The 15,932-nt window shown below is 39.8% G+C and overlaps 1 protein-coding gene across 2 annotated transcripts in view; it reads right to left on the bottom strand.

The window, feature by feature from the left end:
• Positions 1–3,899: 3,899 nt before the first annotated feature.
• Positions 3,900–15,932, bottom strand: part of rspo2 (R-spondin 2) — a 54,206-nt gene continuing 42,173 nt past the window's right edge. For both annotated transcript variants that reach the window (XM_053493906.1, XM_053493907.1), the window contains exon 5: positions 3,900–5,275. In XM_053493906.1, the coding sequence (XP_053349881.1) occupies positions 5,157–5,275 (119 nt within the window). In that variant the 3' untranslated portion in view covers positions 3,900–5,156. The remainder of the gene's footprint in view (positions 5,276–15,932) is intronic.

Genomic DNA, 15,932 nt, shown 5'->3' with positions numbered 1-15,932 from the left:
AGACCCATATAAAGTCTAATAAATGGGGAAGCAGTGCCAAACAAGTGGGGAAAAAAGCAATGATGGAGTTTTTCATTTTCTTTCTAGCAGCTGGCTCGCTCGGTTTGCCAAACGTGACTGTTGTACCCACACAGCACTGTCTGTCCATAAAGGGAATTCCGCATTCCCGCTAATGCATTTTGAGTGTACAGTATTCAGGAACGTTTATAAAGACCATGTGTTACCGATTCCGTGGGCTGGGCCCAAGCTGGAGTCCAGAGATGGGTGGTGATGGTGTGGTCGACTCAGGGCTTTGACCTTTCATGTGATTACGAGACCTCGAGGCATCTGGGGAAGGAGAAAGGCCTTGTGTGGTTGTCAGACTGAAATAAAACAGGCTGCTCCAAATGGCTGAGATGTTAGCCACGATGGTGGTCACTAGCAGGGAAGTTCGCCATGGCAAAGGAAAAGATGTTAAGAGTAATATTGGAGAGGGGAAAAGCCCAGAATGACAAAGAACAGCTGCCAATTCTTCTTCTGAGTCCTCCTGCCAGTTCAGTCCAATAATCGCTTTCCACTGAGAGTTCATATGGATACTTTTATACACTGGTGCACCTGCTTTTATGAAACCATGAAGCCCATAAAACTTAGACCATAAGTATAGTTTTATTCTCTCTGAAATAGATCATTAAGAGTTCTGTAACCTGGTTGTGATGTGATCTGCAGCTCTGCTCTGTTCTGCTTTGTATGACTGTGCAAAAAGGTTTTTTTTGTTTTTTTTTTTATTACTTCAAATTATATGTTGACTGAAGCAATCCTCTAAAGCTGTACTGTCTAACTCATTTTCCCATTAAATCATTTCCCATTAATTCCCTGTATTGAATAAAGTAGAGCCAGTCAAACATAAATAGCATTCATTGATGCTGTATTTATATGAGTAATAAATGTAACTTAGCAACTTTTCTTCCTAATCGTGACCAATTTGCTCAAATGAAGCAAACTCTGGATAAGAACAGCCATTATGAGAATATTTGCTCATATTATTTCTCTCACTAATCTGGTCTGTGTTGGGTCTTGATAGCTGACATATGGTAGATCTGTTCTCCGCACTGGACTCTGCTGGCCTGAAATGCTGGCGAGCACATGCTTCATCCACACTTTCCTCATGCCAAGATGTCATATTCAATGAGAGCACTAATGATTTCTAATTTCCTGCCTACCAGAGGGCAGCCGATATTTTATTATACGGCTATTGCAAACAGCAAGTTATTACAGCTTTTAATGTTCTGGGCAACAATCTTTAACCAAAAAAAGTCATAACCCTCCATCTTTGCCATATGCTTAAGAATGAATGTGTCATTCACATAGATGCCTGGTGGCATGAGAGACAGCACACACACACACACACACACACACAAATTATGGCTGCTCAGTACTCACTTCCTGTTCGTGGTTTTCCTAGTTCAAGCTTTGATGCATGCCGTAATAATAGAACTGAATTGAACTAATGAAACTGCATGCTGTCAGATTAAAGGAGTCTTCTGACTAAGTTGGCTCACCAAAGCCACCCCCCCAAACACACACAAGAAAATATAGAGGTCCTACAGAATGATCCATTGCCTTTAAGTTGCCACAAAGTTTACAGTAGTGGTTTTCTGAGGAGGAAGTGGTGTAGTGTATAGATGGATGTGTAATATCCTAAAGAGCTTAATAAGGTCTATAGATACGTAGATTTAACACTAGATTCGAGACTAACTCTTCAGGGTTTCTTTGAGCAGTGTCTTCATGGTAATCTGGACGTAAATGAATTTCCTTCAGTGTAGTTCTTTTTAGAAATGAATCTCCACCTCTGGTGCACTGACATTCTGCTGTTCTGACATGGCGTCTGTGAGTAGTTCATTAGGTTGTAACCCACAACAGATGGCTCTTTAAACACAGTTAGTAAGTGTACACATACAGTATATTCACTACACATTAGCATAATGGACCCCACTCCTGTTTCAGAGATGTGCAAAAATAGTACTATAGTAAATGGGCTGGAACACAACGTTATACAAGGGTGGTGAGTCTTTTTGTTGTGATTTGAACAAATACATCATTCATATTTTTTTATTTAATTTCTTGACAACTTCTTGTCTTAATCATGTTCGTTATTCTTGTCTCAATCAGTTGTTGTCGTCATACCTTTACTATACTACTTTTATGAAGATGGAAATGTGACATTTAATTGATATGCCTGAGCAACTGCTTCGTCCTGGTCAGGGTGATGATGGATCCGAAAATATCTGGATAGTGAATACCGATACCTGCATGAGTTGCTTGAGGCACCCGTCATTTCTTCATACTGTATTTCTCTTTCAATGAGCCAGACTTTCTTGTATTTTTAATAAAGTCTTGGGAAATACTTCTCCAGGCTTCTCCAGGAAATATATTTTTGGGTCTCATTTTTTGGCAAGTTTTTCGCTCTCATTTTCAGTTCAGTTGCTGTACCTGGTCAATTTCAGATGAATGTTTTTCTATTTGTTAAGCCACACATGGACCGATGAATCGATCCAAGCATGAAAGACATAGAACTCAGGGCCTGAACCAGTGGGAAACAGGTGCAGATGATGACAGATGATCAGGCGGGTGATGAGTATACTGGTGAGTGCCGAGTGGTTGGAACAGAGGGGACGAGAGGGGAAATGAGGTTGCTGCTGAGGTTATGAATTTTTATATGGTATCTTTAGTAGCCATTTTATATGGTTTACTTTGTAGCCTGTCGCAGTAAAACATTTATGATCACATTTCTTAATTTAATCTACATAATTTGATTTAAGATTAAGAAATGAGAGGTGGCACAGTACTGTATTTCATGGCACTATGCCTAGACACTAAAAGAAAAATTCATGTATCAACATATTTAAAATTAAAGGCATAATTTTCACCTGATTACAATATGCATGTTAAACGAAATGTAAATGTAATAATGGTAAAAAACAAAAAAATTATTAAATACAGTTTTATACATTATAAACTTAATGTATTTTAGCTACAGGATCCTTTTTTACGCACATTCATTGACACCTAAGGACATGTTTTTGTAAGCTGGATGGAAACTGGAGATTCTTGAGAAAACCAGTGCTGACATGGGAAGAAGTTGTGAAAATATAATCTCACAGAGACTCCAGGCTCAGAATCGGACTGTGGGAGCCGTGAGGCAGCAGTGCTACAGTACCTACCGCATACCTACTGTATAGAACTTTATTACTCACACACCAGGTCACTAATATATAATGAACATATACATGTTTTTATAAATATTTAATCATATCTCATTTTGCTCATGATCATTCTGCGCGGCAGCTGGGACAGGGCAAAACATAAACACAACCTGTCACACTGTCTACCTACAGGAACAACTGCTCTAGACAACAGACGCTTTCTTCTTTTTGATATTTCTTGACTCCCTTTCATTCTAGACATAAGAGGATGAAAATCTATTGTTAAACTTTGTCTTTAAGCAGGTGGTTTACTTACTAGTGTGCATTTTTAAGCTGTGTGACATTAGATCTGAAGGATTCTTTTTTCTTTTTGTGTAGGATGTGATTACTGTATAAAGTACACTATGCCGACTCCATTTGCCGTGACTCACAGTAAACTCCTCCAGCCGTCTGAGAAGGGTTCCTATACAGAGATGCAATTTGTTCAGGCAAATGTGACACAGACGTCATGTGACCCTCCTGATGAATGATACACACATCTGTATGAGAAAAACTTAAAATCACATATGTTCTCCAAATTTATTGTTATCTACATACGCAATGTTCTACTCTGTGTGCGCCATAAAAATTATGAATATAATAGTGCTTACAGATGTTGTGTCATAACCCTGGATAACAAATCACTTTAATTTAACAGAAATACAAAACAGAATCACATAAGTGGCATGAATTGCATTTTTAATAGAACATCATATATACATGGTCATTCATTTGCCTATAATATTTCAGCTGCTCTATTATGGGTCAGTTTAAAGCTTAAAGCATGGAAAGTTCTTCTAAAGAACAGTTATTAGACACATCTGACAGAGACTGGTTCCACTGGTGGAGATATCTGTATTGTTATAAGTGTTCAAAGAATATTTCAGCACAGAGTAGGAACAGATACAGAGACAAAACTGTCACCGAACACAAAAAAGTAAAAAATAAAACAAAAAGTAAATAAAAAAAAAATCAATAAATAAATCAAATATATACCATATAAATGTAATAGCTATGTGAAGGCTATGTTTTATTGATCTCTTTTTTGTTCTTTTTTTTAATCTTAAATCTCGTAGCTGGTATTATAACCTTTAACTAACACATTTAATGGTGAAGGAGCTCAATACTGAAAATACAGTAATGTTTTATTTTAATAATATCATTAGTTTAACTCACCAACTATGTACACATGAGCTTGTGGCCATGCTAGGTGAACGACCTATTTTTTGTTTTATTATTATTATTATTATCCACAATATACAGTTAGAGCATAAAGCAGTTTGGACGTAAACATCTTGTGCCGAGAATAAAATACTTTGCCACTACACATTATATTGGATTACTCTCAGAAATGTACAGAGCCAACCAAAAAGGCATTACATGGAGCACTTTGCCTCCATCAATGCACACATCATTTTACATAAATATAGACAAGTCTCTTTCTTTTCAAGACATTATTCTCCCCATCCACCCTATTTTTATCCACACTCCTCCTGATCTTTCTCTCTTCCTCTCTCTCTCACTCTCTCTCTAGCTTGCTCGTTGCTCATCCTCCAACCTTAAAGTTCATGACTCCTTCAGTCCTCATTTAGCTCTGTTCTCCTCATCCTCCAGCTCAGACTAGGTACCAAACAGCTGCTGTACGGCTCAATGACGTCGAGAAGGGTCACGCGTTGGGGCACTGGCACGACGGAAGCAGCAGGAGGTACAAATACACAGCGCATGTGTGAATGTGTGTGTACAGCTTAAGAGACTGTGAGGAACTGCATTTGTGTTTGTGTGTATGAGTGTGTACATGTATGTATGAGTGTGTGTGTGTGTGTGTGTGTGTGTGTGTGTGTGTGTGTGTGTGTGTGTGTGTGTGTGTGTATGTGTGTGTGTTGATGCAGCGGGTAGCAGCTTTCTGATCTTCGTTCCATGTGGAAATCTCAGTCTTTACTGGCTGGCCCTCAGTGAGGCCAGGTGGTCACTGTGGTGGTTCTGAGCCCGGAAGCGCAGCCTCTGCTTGTTGGACTTCTTCTTCTGATCTTTGGGCTTGTGCTTCCCTGATCCCCCTGTAACAAACACAGACAACAAAATACAGTTGTTTTTTTTAAACGCCAGCTTTTGCAGAAGAACCTCAAACTTAATCAACTCCCCCCAACCCCTGGGCCCCCAACCCCTCCATCTCTCACATGTTCTCACACCAGTGCAAATGAAGTGAAGTGAGAGAAGCTTAATAACCTCTAAGCTACACTTAAACCAGACTTAATGCAGCCCAGGTGTGAGAACAAGACTGCAAGGCATGTTGAGAAAGCAAGGACTTTGCAGGGTGCTCCATGGCACAGCAAATAATGGTGTAATGCGTGCACAGTGACGACTGAAGTCAACAGCGATCCGTTCAAATTAATGTATCAGTGCAAAGTAGTTCTGTGTTTGGACGGCTGACCGAGCATTTTTGATGAAGTAGAGTTTAACGGCCAATATTTGGAAAACTAGAACGCTGGAAAAATAAATGGATATTGAGCCGATGAGCACTTTCTATAGTTCACACTCAGAGAGAGTGCAGGGAAGAAAGCTACTGAAAATGATCCCTGCTGTAGTCGGGTTTCAGTGCTCGGCTTAATATCTCTTTATTGCACTTGTTCGAGCCGTTTAGTGCAGCGAAACGAGGCCTGAGTAATGTGTGGTGTGTTTATCTGAAATGAGACTCTCTCACCCATGGCTGGGCGCTTTGGCTCAGGCAGCTGCCCCATTGCCCTTCCCAGCACAGCACTGTAAATTCTCTGAAAATGATTTTCTTAAGTGGAAACAACCCTGAGAATAGAGCGCGGCTGTTTTAGCTCTTTGCAGTGGGACTAAAATGTAACGGTTTCATGTAATGTTCCAAGGGCAATTTCCTGTTATTACTCCAATCACACTATTTTTGGGACGAAAAATCTTCCAGTTTAGCAAATTTGGCAGGATTTTAAAAAATGTTGTCTTCACGCAATTGCTTATTATTCGTCCAGAGAGGCCTCCAAAAACTTTGGCTCCCACAGCATTATGGTTCCCCGCTTCAGCTTATACTGTTCAGACAGACGTGAAGGTTTCCATGAACTTCCTTTAAAAACACATAAGCTGCTGAGCATGTTTCACAAATGTCCCTTTTTAGTCAAGTGAGTTACTGCAAGGTTATGATTCTACACAAGCACAGCGTACTGTACGGGAACATCTGGACCATAGGCTTGTTTTCTCACTAATTGCTATTTAAAGAGGTCCTTTTCATTTAAAGCAGTGTTGCTATGGACTTTGTAAACAGACCTTTGCTGCAATCAACTCCAAAGGAATTACCTTTGATGGCGATAAAGGACACAGTTCTGTTTTCACTGGATCAAAACTGAACATACGTCTCTTTCCTCAAGACTTACAGCAAGACACTTTTTATGATAAGTGACCAGTTTCATTTAGCTCTGATTAAATATTATATTATATTGTCTCAATATATAATATTAAGTCAAGATACATTATATATATATATATATATATATATATATATATATATATATATATATATATATATATATATATACTGTATATACCTCTATTATAGTCTATTGTGGTGTGCACTCAATATGGATAATACAAGTTGCACTCAGACTCACAGATCTTTATAGTCTCCTGATGTATGTACTGATGTCATAATATTTCATAACTGGCAGCTAGAGGGCAACCCACACCAGCTGACTGCTTTATCACTATTTGGCCAAACCAGTAAATATGGAAAATCATATCACGATGTCCAGAGGATTTAATTGGACTTGTTCTTCGTCTCAGTCACGCACAATAATGAATACATAAACAACAATTTGAAAGTTATGTCCTATTAACTGCCAACATCTATTCTCAGGATACCCCCCATGCCCCCCCTCCCCAGACTGGTGTAATTTTACAATCAGTAGACATAAAGTGTGAGAAGAAAATTACTCTTTAAAAATGGATGGAGCAAAAAAGAGACCTGTATGAAGTTCGTCGGATTAGTTCTGAAGTAAATAGTGTGGTGACCTCACTATTTACAAAACTTCTTACAGACTGTCTTAATGGGTTTCATTTGCACAGAGATGTTAACATCTGCACTTATTCAAACAAACAATTCAGGGCAAACATATTCAGCATATTCATATATTCTACATTAGCTTATTACTCTCATCTTGCTCAGTCGTCCATGGTCACATGGGAAATCAGTTACAATTCACTGGCTGGAGAGTGTGGGTTTGCTGTTTAACGTGTAAATCTGTGTGTTGGTGTGCATGTGTGTGGGAGAAACAACACTCTCTAGATTGTTTTTTATTTTTATTATTATAATGTTAAAGTTGAATATTGTGTGATTCTTGGTTTCTTTTCTCTTTATTGTACTTGCAGGCTTTAAATATGCATTGACATTTACTGTACTGTGCATGAAGTTTCTTTTATACTTATTTTATTATGATGTTACTTGAAACTGTTTGCTGAATTATAAGAGAATTTTCTTCTTCTTGTTATATATCGTTGACTTGTATTGTGCTCCAAGGTTTTTGTAGTTATTGGCATCGCGCTCAAGTTTCCTTTTTAATGTCCTACAACTATTGTGTGCCGTGTCTGAAATAGAAGCATAATCATGTGGCAAAGTTGGCTTTTGGCTCTACAGCGGTATGCTTAGTTTGTACTTTTCATACTTGTGAGACACTGAAAATGTGAATGATTTTCATGGGATCCCCCTGCCCCCCTGCATTTTTTCAATTGTTTTGCTTTTGTAACACTTTTTACTTATGAATAATAGTCATCCACCCATCCATCCACCCATCCATCCACCCATCCATCCATTCATCCATCCATTCATCCATCCATCCATCTATCCAATGGCCTTATCCAATCGAAGAACTTTATCTTGGTCAGGGTCACCGTGGATCCAGATCCTATCCTGGGATATAAAGTAGAAATACACTCTAGATTGGTGCCATCCCATAAGTTGGGACCATGAACACATCCATCCACACTACATTCACAGCTTACTACACATATTACCCAACATTCTTTAGGAAGTGCAAGAAAACCAGACATAGGTTGATACAGGAAGGACATGCTAAACATTTTAGGGTGATGTTGTGTTGATTTTCACATCGTGATTGATGTCATCATAAGGAAAGCATTTGAGGGCAAGCGTGGAGTCCAGTACGAGCAGAATGACTTCCTTACAGCCCTAATGTTCGCTGATGACAGCTCCATCCTTGCCAACACAGAAACGTACGCTGCTGGCATCCTATTCCGCAGCCCACCATCGCAAAGTCTTAGAGCCTGAAGATCAATGCAAATAAAACTGGCAGTCAAAGACCAAACCCGGACACCTAGACTTCAGTGGTTTGGCCACATTTGCAGAATGAACACTAATAGGTTGCCATACAAGATCATGTTGAGAAAGCGGCCACATCACTGGAGGGCCCAACGAGCAGCACCAAAGAAAATTTAGATCAAACAAAATCGAAAGAAGATCTGCAGAACCAATGACTGACAATTGATGCGGGTTGAAGTGCAAATCTGCAGACCGGCAAGAGTGGTAGAGGATCGTTAATTACATTCGGAATCCACCAGCACCCACAGCGGCATATTGGCCAAGAGGACTACCAGATCTACCAGCCGATGTCTCAGGATCAAAGACAAGATACATAGTAACCCAAGCTAAGGACTAAACCGACAATCCTGATACTATGCGCCGGCCTGCTGTTCCATTGTACTATTAAATAGTCTCTGTCAGACTTTATGAAATTCACTTGCAGTTGCATAAGAGGTCAAATCTCACTCCTCTAATTTGTCGTTATCTTCTTGTATATCAACACATCATGCCTTGTGGAGCGCCATCTTTCTTTCTATTCCTATCGAACTGAAACACAAATTATGCATACTGCACCTAGTGGTGTTGTTTATGGCAGGCTCAAGTACACAGAAAGACAGCAAGAAATAGAAGCAAAAGTCAACTTGTTTTGAGTGAGGACATGACCTAATGAAAAGAGAACTATCTTTTCTGCTCCAGAGAGATATCTGGTCTGCTGTTCAACCCAAAGTGACTTCATCTGGATGAGTCAAGTAGTTCAGGAATCGACAGGCCTAATCTTATCAGTGCAGCATGTGGTTTAAAGCAAATCGATGGCTGACCTCAGGAAGGCATTACGCGAGAGAGCGGTAAATGGGCCTCTCTGCAAAGACTCTCTGCTCCTTCTGTTCAAAACCTTCTCATCTTTCAGGGGACCAACAATTAATAATTATTTTCTCCTCTCCTCTCCTGCTCGTTCGGAAAAGTGCCGAGCAGTGAAGTAAGAGTGTGAGAGAGAGCATGGACGTGTATTGAATAATGTTTCAAACGTTCAGGTGTACCAAGACAGTAAATCGGAGGTTTTTGGAAAAGCTTGATTTTTATAAACACACCAATGCAAAGACCATTATTTGAGCACGAAGGAGAGGTCTACTGGCGCCAGTGAGATTTGATTCCAGTAGCAGAAATTGGATTAGCAGCCATTAAGGGCCTCCTCACACATACATTTATAATGCTGTGAAGGAGAGCGTAGTTAGAGCCTGCTTCCCACATCTCACACTACGGACTTCTCTATCTAAAAAACTCCTCGTAACACTCGCAAAGCACTGGGAACGTGTATATGTGTGATAGTAAAAAATGTTTTTTTTTAATAATTAATAAATAAATAAATAAATAAATAAACAAAATGTGCCCATGCATTTCTTTCTTATATAGTGTGATTCCTTATATTATATGTTTTGTTGATTTAGACTTGATGAGGATCCACTTGATTTAAGGTCAATAATACGTACAAAAGAGAATAATACATGTACAGAAATTGTAGGTCATAGAAGATTTAGAAGATCCTGTTTGATGCAAGGTTTTTTTTCCCCCAACGATTACTCTGCATCAAGACAAACCTTTTCTGTTCAGTCATTTAACTTGTGCTAGAGCAGGTTGGAGTTGCATCATATGCACATAACAAAATCTCACACGTTATCTCTACAATCCATAAACCAAGTATAGGGAATGTATAGTAAAAAAAAAGCCATGAAAAGCATGAAGATGAAGACGATTGATGAAATGCAAAGACAGAGGATGATCTAAGTTCATCTTGCCAGCCGGCTGACGAGAGCCTTTTCTGCAAAGCTTCACTTAGCTTAACAAGATTGTACTGCATACTACTTATCCCACTCTCTCTTTCATCACTGTGCTCTGCTTAGTATCACATGGTATGACTTGAAACACATGGATCTGAGATGAATAATTGCCGATGGTGAGATTAGGTGTGTCATTATTTCCTCATTCTATATAATGTCAGCTGTTCTGTCAGGAGATTAGGCAGCAGGTAAAAGCCGAGCTCTCTGAAGATTCTTCATACCGATGGGATGTCAGAAGAGAAAAATGAGGCAGTTTGGAAGGACAGGACACCAAAAGACAGATGTCCATAACCAAGGGAGGCTGCAGCATTTTCTCAAGGAGATTGAAAAGGGGTTAAACTATTTTTAATCTTGTTACAGAATAGTGATAAATGCTACAGCCTTTCATTTTCCTAACACAGGAGGACAGTCATGGTTTAAGGAGTCAGTTTTCCTGTAATTTGTAGTTTAGTTGCCTTTCTTAGACGAGATCACAGCAGCCAAGACTCTGTTAAAACCTGGTCCGACATCATCACCTAGTGAAGTTAGTTTAGCGCTCCATTCCCATTGCTTAACAACATGATCCCTCACAGCTATCAGAAGTTTCAGAAATGTCGAGGAACTTCCTGGACCAACTTCTTACAACAAACAAAAAAAAAAGAAGGTGACATGAAGTCACTTTCACCTTTTAGAAGTTCCATTAGGTCACGCCTGATCACCTTTGTACCTAAGCAACATTTAGATGTTTTCCACCCAAACAACTAAACATTTTTATGAGTTTTCCCTGAGCTCCACCAACATGTCATCATAGAGTTACATCAGACTCTCATGAAGAGGTTGATTCCTGTCTGGTTCACATCTGGGCCTAAACAGATGGAGCTCCAGTCCTGTGTCACTTAGCGAATAAGACATAATTAGCTATATTTTGTTTAACTACTGCATATGTGTTATGCTGCATTTCCGATGAGTGACATATAAATCTGTGTCTGATTTATTAAAGACTTTTTTCATGTTTTTTTTTTTTACCATGTTTTTATGATCTTACAAAAATAGGAATATCTGAAAAATATCATAATAATAATAATAACAATAATAATAACATCTACTGTAAATAACGGTAAATTCTAGACCTCCTCTTGATGGTTGTCGTAAAAAAAAGAAGGCGTCTTTTTACACTTATATTACACAATCCATTTAAAGGAACATTTGTTTTCTATTTTATCCCTAAAGCTGCATTTCCTGTGCATGATATAGGTGATGAAAAGCATATATACTGTGTGTGTGTGTGTGAGTGGTGTGTGCCAATAAGAGCACTACATTTTTCTCCTTTCAGAGAAACTAGGGGTCTGTTTTCCACTGAAAATATCAGTGTAACCATCTGAGAGGTGCTAAAACAGCACAGACCGTTGTGTCTCCATGCTCCAAAGCATTTCGCTTTATAGGAATGAAGACAACCTGGGTGGAGGAACGGTTGTGAGCATGTGTGCTGAGCGTGACAGAAGAGGATTTTCTTATTGTTTGTACACTTCTAAGAGAACACACAAACACACACATGCACAAACACACAAACAGGAAAACAGTCATAATTGTACTATGAGCTATGGTATCGAATATGTACCTGTGCTATTTAGCTCCTATAGATTTTTTTTTTTTCTTACATGCTCTGGTTTTCATCTTTTGCCCCAAAAGAGCTGTTGTGGAGGAGGATGGAGAAGTCAGTGCACTAGCTTGATTTGTTCTTTATTTGTCAGGCCCTTCATACTTGTCATTGATGAGAGACTAGCAGGGGGAAATCTGCCTTATATCTGCAGAAGGAGCAGATTTTAACAGTAAAAGAGAGGAAGTGGCCCGGGAGGCCAAGGGGCCTCTGCAAATCGCCAGGCTTACACGCTAAAGATGAGAAGGGAACGCTACATGGGAAACGCTTGAAGTTGATGCAAACATGTCTGCTCTTTTTAACGTCCTTACATTTTAGAATCTCTGCAAACACCTTTCATATGTCAGCCTGCTCAGAGCCATATCCTCCTGAGACCGAAACAGAGGAAATAAATTCTGTGCATCTGTACGGGCTGTGGTCGAAAATGTGCATTCCGCTGTTTTTGATGTCACGCCCGAAGAAGGAGAGTCTGGAGTGAGCACTGCTCTCCGAGATGAGACACACTTACCGCTGGACACCACTCATGTGGATATCTGAGTGAAACAGACAGCTTTTATCATGTACCTGTGGAGCAACATGAGCTCTGAAGCAAAACCCCCTCCACAAAACACTTTCACACCATGTGCTAAAACATTTTCGACTATTTGTGGGCACTTTCTCTAATTTTGATTGCTATGTAATTCAAAAAAGGAGAGTGTTTCGGTTAACGAAAAGACAAATTCGCATGAAGCTGTTAAGAGATGCAACATGGTGAGTGTGAGTATATTGCTCTTATAGCTCCAGAGACTGAAGTAACAGTTTCAGGGTAAGATTCTACTGGAATCGTTGGGTAAAGCTGATTTTAATTTTTTCTAAAGTCATGGCATAAATATGCATGGATGGAGGCCGGGGAGTTGAAGAGACGTTAGGAAGAAATAATGCAAAACAACAAATATGTATAATAACCTGAGAAAATTACCAATAATTAAGTTCAGGAATTTATTCGATAGCACTGTAATTGGACATTGTTTAGAAGCCTGCATGAAAATAAATGAATAAATCTACACTTAGTGAAAAACTTAACCATTTGGAGTGAATCATCTGGTGCAAATATTCCCTGATAAAACTTCAAACCCTGGCGGTCGTCTCATGCCCACATGCGTGTAAGAGCAGAGGTGTCTCGTCTGTAATTTTGCGCTCTGCCGGAGTGTGCATGATTAAAGTGACACAGGGCGAACTCCAAAGCTTATATCCTCACTTAAACACCCAGAAAACAGGACTTTGTTTTGACTAGGTATCTATTTTGAGTGGTCCAGCCCTCTGGACATGAGTGGGTCAGACACACCACCACTTCCCTCCACAGGCACATCATCATGTTCTGATTACAAACTGTGATGTCTCAATGAAGATGGCCGAGAGGAGGGAGAGAACAGACAGGGGCAAGGGAAAAAAGAGAGGTTTCTAGAACTTGTACTAGTGCAACTGTGCTCCAGATGTGGACGGCCATGCTCTCTCTGCAGAAGGCACTCTGGGTCATGGCAATGCTCAGCTGGAACAATGTCAATCATGTACAGTATACACATATAGGCACCCAATGATGTGTGTGTACGCACGGATATACATGTTTACTGAGGACCCGGGAGGAAGTGTGTGGCTTGCCATGTGAAATGTATAGAGATAAAAGTCTATGTGGGGTTCTATGGAAGGGGTGAGGAATTTGCTGGCAGAAAAGTCAGATCATCTCTTAACTATGACTAATACTCATGGAACCAGCCTGGACACCATATCCTGTATATAGACTATATTCCAAAAAGGATTTCTTTCTCTCATAAACAAGGACTCCCAAGGTGCCTATATTTCAGTAAAACCATTGCCAGATATGAAGCAACAACAACAACAACAACAACAAAAATCTGTCCTGCAAATGATCCAGATGACGGAGATGTGGAGAGGAGAGCCCTCTTCCACAGGAGTCCCTGTGTTTATGGTTCATGCCTGTGGTATGACGATGATTTCTCCATATAAACGCAGGCAGGATTGTTGGGTGATTCAAATATTGCTCTCCGAAAACAGTTGCTGACAGAATGACAGCGTCCATATTTATTTTGGTCAGGGAGTAGGGCACTTTGTGGGGAGTTAATCAGAGGCTCCCAGACCCCCCCACCTCCCCTCCACCCCTCACCCCATAAGGAATGTAACCATAGCAAAAAAAGATAGAGAGAGAGATACACTGTATGTGTGAGAGAAAAATACTTTCGCAATAGTGTTGTGTGAAAAAGAGAGTGAGAACTTGTGTCTCTTGTCTTCTTACGTTGGAAGATTTACTGGAGGCCTTGTGAAATTAGCACAGCGTGACTGAGATGTATAAAACAGGTGAGAATTTGAAGTGGTACAGTAGAAGACTAGATGATTAACTATTGAAGAAAGACGCTGCTTAATATATTAATATATATATATATATATATATATATATATATATATATATATATATATATATATATATGATATTGATATTAGCGAGAAAAAAGAAAGGGGAAATTCGCATGGTACAAAACCACATAGTGGATAGTGGAGTCCCACACATACAGTACAGCGTGATGAGAATTCACAGGATAGGGACTAAAAAGCTGTCAAGCCATAACAAAAGACATCAGAATTTAGTAAAAAAAAACAAATCAGGAAAAAAGCTTCACTTTTCATTTCCTTTAAAACGTATGCTTGAGTTGAAGACAAGACCATAGCCTTATTTGTCCAACATCAGATTTAAAACCAGTTTTTGCCTATTAGGAAAGGGGCAGGGATTCTTTTCACGCTGACTCAAAGAAGAAGTGTTTTTTTGTTTTTTTTGTAACCAGGAACCATGAGTGTTGCCAGTGGATAAACCTAGAGGGTAAGTCCCAATCAGTGCACTGGGCTTTAACCCCAACATATCAGCCACAAACCCACTGTCTGTTTGAACTGCATTTAGGTTTCTGGATGGAAAAAATGCTGACAAAAATATATTTTTGATTTCTGAATCAAAATATTCACATTATTTAACTGACTTAAAGATTATTTATAATCGCTGACAAAAAAAAAAAACATTTGGTAACCTCTGGATGACCTCATACATTCTGGGTTTTTTTTGTGGCAAGAAGATTGTGGTGTTAACACATGCACGGCCACACTGAGTCCGATCACACAGAGTTGGCGCTCTGTGAGCACTACAGATTGAGATAATTAAAGGAAGATTAGGCCACAGACCCAGCAGTCACAACAGACTTGGCATTAGCCATGAATAATTACCCATGATCCAACACCAGCCAGTTAGTGAGCACCACTTGTCCTGGGGAAAAGCGACATGTCCCATGCTCCTGCTGGCTGTCATCTTCTGTTCAGCACTCGTCTCTGATAATACCTAGACATAATTCAATATTAATCACTCCTGAGTTTCAGCGCCAGACCTCATTGGGAGTCATTGTCGACAGACCACTTTCTCCTACGACAAGCCACTTGCTCGTGTGAAGAATGCCAAGCAGCCAGACAGTAATCAAATAAATAAGCTAAGGTAGCGTCTCTCTCGCCGTTTCCCTCGGCCTCTCTTTACTAAGTGCATCCAAGAGGTTTCGCTCAAGTGATGGCAAAAGTGCAGCGCTTGCTATTTGTTTTGGATGAGTCGGCCCAGCGTGCTGCTTTGCAGACAGGAATGAGTATACGTGCCAAAAGAAGTAAATTAGCTGTCTGTGGAAGCATGCGTCTGTGCTGGCTTGACAGCGGGACAAAATCGAGCATGTTTGACACAAAGATGCTCAGAAATGGATGGTTTTCCAAACCAAACGTGAGCGGCGAGTCAGGTGCCGAATCGCTGCACAAGGATGAGAATGAGATCTCTTTGTCACGGGATCCAATGGTTAACGCAGATCATTTCAGGCGAGACTGTATGAACAGGAAAT

This window comes from Clarias gariepinus, chromosome 4 (assembly GCF_024256425.1).
Source record: "Clarias gariepinus isolate MV-2021 ecotype Netherlands chromosome 4, CGAR_prim_01v2, whole genome shotgun sequence".
In the NCBI taxonomy this organism is placed as follows: domain Eukaryota; kingdom Metazoa; phylum Chordata; class Actinopteri; order Siluriformes; family Clariidae; genus Clarias; species Clarias gariepinus.
Note: the sequence above shows the minus strand (reverse complement) of the source record. Positions and strands in the feature narration are given on the sequence as shown.